At 42.0% G+C, this 7,957-nt stretch overlaps 1 protein-coding gene across 1 annotated transcript; it reads right to left on the reverse strand.

Moving 5' to 3' along the window:
- Nucleotides 1-1,771: 1,771 nt before the first annotated feature.
- Nucleotides 1,772-7,957, reverse strand: MTERF2 (mitochondrial transcription termination factor 2). The gene is made up of 2 exons (XM_058022864.1): nt 7,924-7,957; nt 1,772-3,825 (listed from the first exon to the last, which is right to left on the reverse strand). The coding sequence occupies exon 2, from the start codon at nt 3,812-3,814 to the stop codon at nt 2,618-2,620; it is 1,197 nt and encodes a 398-aa protein (XP_057878847.1). The 5' UTR covers nt 3,815-3,825; nt 7,924-7,957; the 3' UTR covers nt 1,772-2,617.

Genomic DNA, 7,957 nt, shown 5'->3' on the forward strand with positions numbered 1-7,957 from the left:
TTTGAAAGCTTCCTTAGTTTTGTGGAGAAAGGCATACTTAGGTATAAATCTTCCCATATTACCATGCTCCAGTGTCTTCTATTTGTGTCCACTTAGCACTAACCAGTTCTTAACAAAATCTTTAGCTTCAGTGTGTAAGCTAGGCACAGACACAGCACAAAATCCTTTGCACTAATTTTCTTTTCCCCTGGTCAATGATGCTTGGGAATATCCAGTTTTAAGATCATAGTGAGCTGAATGGAATATGGAACTGAAGTCTTCTGGGGGAGTGAGGCTTTTCTTTTGTCTTGGGATTGTTTCTGTGGTAGCTGTATTTCACTTTGCTTCTCCCAGTCCCTGTTCCAAAAGGGGAAATGTTTATGAAGGCAGCTTGTACGCCTGACTGCTCCCTCTAGGTAGTGAAAGGCTTACTCACAGGCTGGTCCACAGTCACTGTGAGTAACAAAAGATGAGGATTTCAGCAATACAGTGTTTTGGTGCCTGGGAATTTTCCTGAGGTTTTCTTGTAAATGAATCCTGTGAAGAAGAGAGAAACAGGTCCCAGGATAGAGTTAGGAATGAAGGATTGACTGAATTTTCATCTGGTAGAAGAGGAGCATTTCTGTGAATGCTTTTATTTTCAAAGGGAAAAAGAAGTTGGAACATTGAGAACACAAAATGAGTTTGTGGTAACTCTGGCTGTGACTTGGTTAAGGAAATACATCCTTTTCCTGTTCTGTTGTCACGGCAAATAATTTAAGTGATGGGAATAAGCCGTTTCAAGAACTTTGTGAAAAACAGGTACCTGTAGAAATGCTAGAACTAAATATTCAGGGAAAACACTGTTGTATGTCTTGGTTTCCTTTTCCTCTTAAGCTACCAGTTGGGTCTCTGGCTCAGTTACAGGTTGTGTTAGAAGAGCTTTGGAGAGCTGAAATGCCCCTTTGTGTCTGAGGGGAAGGAGGCTTTTAAATTTAGATAAAATTGTGGTCTGCTTAATGGCTGAGCAGGGAAAGACAGTCTGAATGTGACAAAGGCAAGTTCCTGTGAATTTTTAATATAGCTGTCTTCCCTCTTAAAAAACGATAATGAGTTTTGAAAGAGCCAGCATAGACATAGCCTGGTACCACAGCCTGGCTTTTTTCATGCTGTGATACGTCCCCTTTTGAATTGCTGCCAGTGTGGCACACGCTCCTGCAGGAGTGCCACTGACCCCCAGAAACGCCTGTCACGCCTGCATGTGCCTGCAGAGTGCTCACTGTAACACCTGCAGCTGTTGGGATCTTTGCACTGCTCCTACCAGGTGTTCCCAGCCCCTCCCCAGTGCACAGCAGATAACGTGGCAGACTATAAAAACTCATCAACTTGCAGCCCACCCTCTGGACCAGTAATTCAATACCAGCTTTCTTCAGCAATTACAAACCACATTTTAAGAAATGGAGGCCTGGACTTGCTGCCAAGATGTGTGTTAAAAATGACCTTGAAGAATGCCTGGAATGAGGGTGGTGTGTAGCTGGCTTTTATTCTGCTGTCAAGAGGGAATGTGTGTGGAATAGCTACTTAGGAAAGTCTGTGAAATAAAATCACTGATCCTAATCCTATTGAGGTGATTGTCAGTGGTGCTACTGTTTTATATTATCATTCACAGCCCATAAATGAGAAGAAATCAAATCCCCTGAGAACTTAAACGCTGTCTGATAGTTACTATTTTGAAAGCCAGCACTTGTCGCCAATTGTCATATGGTGTTATCTTAGAAGCAGTGTCACCCATATATTTAGAAACTGTTGCAGCTGTTTGCAAATCTGGTAGTCATGTTTAATCACCAGTGGTTTACAGACTAGAATTTTGTTGCACCTAATAGAAAAGCATAACTTTCTCTTTTCTCCTGCCATCATTTGAGACTTGAGTCTCTCCTTAATCTGTCTTGTTGCCAAACCTTGCTAGAAGAGATTAAGAACTATACAATAGCAATAAATGTATTTCTTTCTCTCCCACACCATTTGAAAAAATAAGTAAATTTTGAAGTCTCAGAAATATAAATGTTATCATCTTGTAGTTTCTTTTGCATTATGGTTTGTACACAAAGATACTAGGGTCTCAGTTAATAAAAAAATATTATGTCCAGCCCCTGTTCTCAGGACAGGGCTTTGCTGTCCAAGAAATCCAGTCTGTTGCAGGTCAGGATCCAGGAGCTAGAGCTACTTCAGCAATAAGGAAAAGAACTCCAAGGGTGTTTCCTGAAGACAGCAAACCAGCCGACTGATGAACACCACTGGAAAAATCATCTTCCTTTTGTCTTCCTTAGATAAAAATTGTGCTAATCACTACCACAGGCTGGACTGTGCAGTGACAGAGCTGAAAATCTAAGGCAGTTAATGCCCTGTCAGGTAAGAAAATGTCACATCTGAGGTACTCTTAAAAAAAGGCAACCTTTATCATAACTGTAACTTCTATGATGATATTTTAAAGTATTACAACACTGTGATTGTATAACGAAGTTGTATCTAAGACCCCCTCCTGAACAAAGTACAGTGTAAGACTACAGTCTTGATTAAGATTGCTTTTGCTCCATCTCTTCTCAAATAATCAACTTGCCTTTTAATTTGCTTTTGCATAACTTGAAGAACAGCGTTCACATTAATCTTCAATGTGTAGAGGAGCAACAGGATTAAAAATTGGTCTCTCCTTCTTTGATTGTATCTTACCGTAAGTGACTTCAAAATCTTTTTTAGTACCGTTCAAGCTTTCTAGATTTCCACTCTTTATATCATATCCTAACGCAGAGAGCTTTTTAATTCGATACTGAACAATTTGTGTTGTCAATTCCAGCACCATTGGTGTCTCTCTTATCTGTGCTATAGAAATTCCTTCCTTCAGTAGTCCTTCAAGTCTTTCTTCCAAAACTGTGACAGGATAGTAGAGAAGGGCTGGGCATTTCAGTACTAGTTGTTTTAGTTCTTGATCACTGCACTTGAAGATGTTTTTGGAGAAAAGCATACTCTTCTGCATAGTGGTAGAATTAAGTTGAAAAATGAAGCCTTTGAGTTTGGACAGCAGCTGTAGAACTTCCTGGTCAGTGAAATAATTCTTTTGGAGAAATTCCAAGTTCTCCTGGATTGCAGTGGAAGTATTTAATAAAATAAATGGATTTTGGCTCAATAGCTTTAGAATCCAGATCTTCATATTTGCTTCAGAGCCCCCTAAATTTAAATAATTTCTTTGTAATGTCTCTATCACATTTTTGTTTTTCTCAACAGGGTTGTAGAAAATATTGGGTGCACTTGTCAAGAACCTGGTGATTATATTATTCTTAAGTCCCAGCTCTTGAAAAAACAGTATGTTTGCCTTCTGGTTCTGCTGATACTCAGTAGTAAAAAAGGACTCTGGAAATTGCTCTATTAATTTAATCAGCTGTTTTTCATTCTGGCATACTAACTGCCATAAAGCTCTTTGAGCGTTTATCTCTGCTGGGGTGTGGAGAATTGCCTCGGGGCAGCGTTCTATAATGCTGGCTACAGTGGTCCCATCTGCTCCCATTTCCTGTAAGATACCAGCAATTTCTTTAACATAGGCCACGTCCTGGAGAAGGACCCATTCCTTCAGTCTGCGTATCTTCGTGATGTCAACTGACAAACTGTAGAGATTCTCAAGGGTTTTTTTATTTTCCTCTCTTGACTTGGTATCAGTTGTGTAATTGGAATGTGTTAGGAAGCTTCTGTTTGCTACATCAGGCCATGCTGATGAAAACTTTAGTCCCGTGTTAGAGCTCGGAGATCTTGTCAACAGAAGAGTGAATGTTTCTTTTGCACCGTGAGCAACTCCTCTCAGCATCATGGAAGTCAGTCCTGTGGAGACACAACAATTGTAAGAAAACACATTAAGGAATGAGTTAATGGTCAGAATCATTGATGCTTAGACATAACTGGTGTAAGAAATTGCTCTCCAGAGTGTTTTTTGTTATTAGTGCAAAATCCAGCTTTCACACAAAAGCAGGGGGAAAGACCATTTTTGAAAGGTCAATGTTCTGATGGATATGTCACAGAAAGGTTAACGTTCTGACGGATACAACAGATCTGATGTAGGGCAGTGCTCTGCCCGTATCAATGTTTGCAGTCATACAAGCTCCAAACTGTGGGCCATTTCTTGCAGCTAACATTGTGACTGCATTACAGATCACTCACACTGTATGAGGGAAATTATTCATGCAATTTCATTTGACAGCAATCCCACTAAATGGACAAAAATGGCAACTTAAATCTCTTAGTTCTTATGAATGTATTTGCTTTAACTTCCCAAGCATTATTTGGAGTGTGAGTTGTTCTTTCATGTGTCAGAGACCTACCACGCAGGGCTGCTTCAGCAGCAGTTTGCAGTATAATTTCATTTTGAAATTGTTCTTTGTATAATTAAGGGAGGAAAAAAATCATAGGAACCTTTATGTAAGTGTTTTTCTGCAGCTGAGTGTGTTAATTGCATTTGAATAACCACCCTGGTATTTTAGAGGAGGAGGCAAGTACACAGTAACATTTCCAGGCCTTCACCTACCTCTTCCGACACCTACTTTGCTACAGCTGCTGCTTGCACCAATGCCTTACTTCTGCCTCCAGGTCTCTTCTGCAGGCAGAGTCCTTGTGGAATAGGTGTGTGGCTGTGCTGGAGTCCACAGGGCCAACCCCACACCTCACCTTTGCTCAAACTGGCTGCCCAGTTATCACCAATACCACATGCACTGTCACCCGCTCTGCAGGGGCAAAGGAGCCACAGCAGTCTAACAAAGATATCATTAAGTGTATCTTTAACTTCCTGGGGGGTGTTTTCATAACAACCCTTTAGAAGTACCGACTGTGGAAGGGAGAACTGCTGATCTCTGCAATACTCCTGCAAATAGCTGCTGCTGGTAATATGCTTAAAACTGCTCAAACTGAAAATGAGAACATTTGGACAGCTGCTTTCACCTCTTCCTAAGTATAGCATACTTTAAAAAGTATCAACCTGAGCATTGTTAAATTACTTTTGGTTGGGCTTTTTTGTTGGTTTTTTAGGAGGAGGAGGGTTTTTTTTTTTGTGTGGGTTTTGTTTGGCTGGTTTTTTTGGTTTTTTTTTTTTAGTTGGTTGGGTTGGTTTTGTTTTTTAATGAGAGAAAATACTGTTATGACCATGCAGTCCAATGTTCTACATAACAGACTAACATACCTATTGTACAGCTGAAAAAAGCCCTAGAATCTTCCTTACAGCCCACTTTTAAGAAAATAGGTGGTTTGTTTAGAGAACTGTAGTGGTAGATTCTCTTTCTAGCTGCCAGGTAAGGTTAAATGTTTTCCAGAGGTAAATCCTTTGTCTCAAGAGAGTGTACCTTTGCTTTTACATTGTTTTTTTCCTGCTTCTGAGATGGACTATTGTTATGTTATTACATCATAAACTAATAGAATATGATGTCATTTCCTATATGCACACTTATTTTATTAACAGAAGCTGTTTACTGGTAACTTGTTCTTTAATGTTATTTCACACGTCTAAGGCATAACCAATTGCCTAATGCACTGCTTGTGTCAGAACCCCAAGGCTGATGATTTTGTCTTCATACACCTTGTGACTTCAGAAATGCTGTCCCAAGCCCCACAACAGAACAAGTGATTTTTCCCAGTAACCTTAAAAGCACTGGAAGCACTGGAAGTGTAGGTAAGCCACAGATGTTTTGTGTGCTGACCTTTCCATGTCCTGAAAAAGTGACTGCAAACTAAACCTCTCCTCCACAGGAGTGACACAACTGCCTGTGTCTGAGCACTCTGAGTAGTTTTACTGAGTTTAGTGGGTCCAGTCAGAATAAGCAAATCTCTGAAGAATCAGGGTTTTCTTCATTAATGCTTCAGCTTAGCTAGAAGCAGCCAGCAGAGTGAAGTGTTGTTAAAATAGTTTGTTGTTAAAATAATATTTCCAAAGTACAAATTGGAAAAATAAACATGACTTACTTTTATTTAAATGCGTAATCGTGCTGTTAAACAAAATTGCCTTGTGAGTAATGCAATCCCTTAAAATACTGTTATTTTTACTATTACAGAACTTCAAAAATATTCTGAGATAGTAAATTGTGCTCTTCTAAAATCTGACATGGGAATGGTTGTTACATAAAAGAAACTTTACATTTTCTAAAAATGCCTGGGATCATAGTCAGTTTTTCCCTGTTGTTAGCGAGGATCATCAGAAACACAGAATAGTGTAAAAGAAAGGAAAAGTTTATTTACCAAAACTCATTTGACAGGAATATTTAGGAGCCCTTGTAAAAAAGCCCTATGCAAAATACAACATGTGAAATAACATGAATGAATTTGAATGTCATGGTGTTCTATAGAAACCAAGATGTGAGTTATGACTTGATGGATTTCCAAGTCCATAGTATTCACATTTCAGGTATGTAACTGTTTTCAGGAATTCAGAGTACTCTCAAAGCTCTTGTTGGATCTAATACATGTTCTAATGTGCAAGACCCCACTGTAACTTTTCACTTAACTAGATTGCTGTGGGGATTGTAAAGCAATTGAGAGATTAAGGAAAAAACCCAGCCAGCTCAGATAAGATGCTTGCTCTCACTGCCAGCAGCACCCTCTCACCACCAAGTGTTAGAGCAGCAATAAGGAAGTGACCGAATGTCAGTTACCTGTGATCCTGCTTGCTAGCACACTTGCAGAGACCTGAATATACAGAGTAAAGGGGTGCTGGAAGTTTCATTATTTAATGAGACTTCTATGTAAATCATCTATAGGAAGTAGATACAATGATCAACTGGTTGATTTACCCCTCATGTGAATTTCTGAATGTGTGTTTTGAGACTCAAATATCACTTTTTGAAAATTAGCAAACCCAAACTTTTACTCCTGCTGGACTGTTCACAAAAGCTTTCAGTAAAGAGGGCAACAGTATAACTGCTGACCACTACCATTCTCATAACAGGAAACTTAGTAGGCTATAAAGAATTAAATAAAACTACTGAATGCCTAGATTGAACTTTGAGTGAACCAAGAAGAGTATGTATCTACCTAGAAGACAGCAGTGTAGACAAGGTTTGAATGGTTTGGGAAGGAATCTGTAATGGTGAGAGGCTGCAGTTTTGTAGATTAATGCACAGTAAACGTTCACACTTATGCACTTACAAAAAAATGAATCCCTGCTTTGCATTAGTGGTGGAAATTAGGTAAATTATTATAAAATACATGCTGGGCCAACATAAAACTTTCTAGAAAAAAATATAGAGGACACTAGAGTATTCCAGGTTTGAAGGGACCTCAAGAGCTCAAAGCAGGGTCTGCAAGATCCAGGCTGCTTTGTCCAGTCAGGTCTTTAAAACCTCCATGGATGGAGCCCAGCGGCCTCTGTGAGTTACCTGTTCCACTGCTCACCTTCCTCATGGGAACAAAGCTTTTTCTTATATTTAGGAAAGGAGACATTTACAAAGTGCTTAAGGACGCGCCGCACTATTTAAACCACTGGTCATGAAGTGGTGGTGCTTCCAGCACAGACAAAGCCCGGGTCTCCAGCACAGCCCGCTGCCACGGCCCGGCCACCTGGGCCGTCCCTCTCCCCCCTTTGGAGCCCGCTCGGGGCGGAGAGGAAGGAGGCGGGCGTTCTCCTGCAGCCGGCACGGGAGCAGCGGCCGCAGGCCCATCAGCGGCCGCAGGCCCATCCCCGCCCTGCAGCCGCCTCGCGCCGCTCCTGCCGCAGCCACCGGCGGCCGACGCGGGCTCCCCGTGCCCGGGGGTCCCTCCCGCGCCTCCTTCCCTCGGAACCGCGGGCTTCTCCCCCCGCACGCCGCCCCCCCCCCACCCTCAGCGCCGCGCCGGCGCTCGGAGCGGGACGAGCGGAACGCCGGCTGGCCCCTCCACCCCCCGTGCCCCGCGGCCGGGCCCGCCGGAGAGCGGCCCGAGCCCGCAGCCCCCGGCCGCGCTCACCGGCCTCGCCGCCGCGCCGCACCGCACCGCACCG

The sequence above is a fragment of the Melospiza georgiana genome, chromosome 4 (assembly GCF_028018845.1).
Source record: "Melospiza georgiana isolate bMelGeo1 chromosome 4, bMelGeo1.pri, whole genome shotgun sequence".
NCBI lineage: Eukaryota > Metazoa > Chordata > Aves > Passeriformes > Passerellidae > Melospiza > Melospiza georgiana.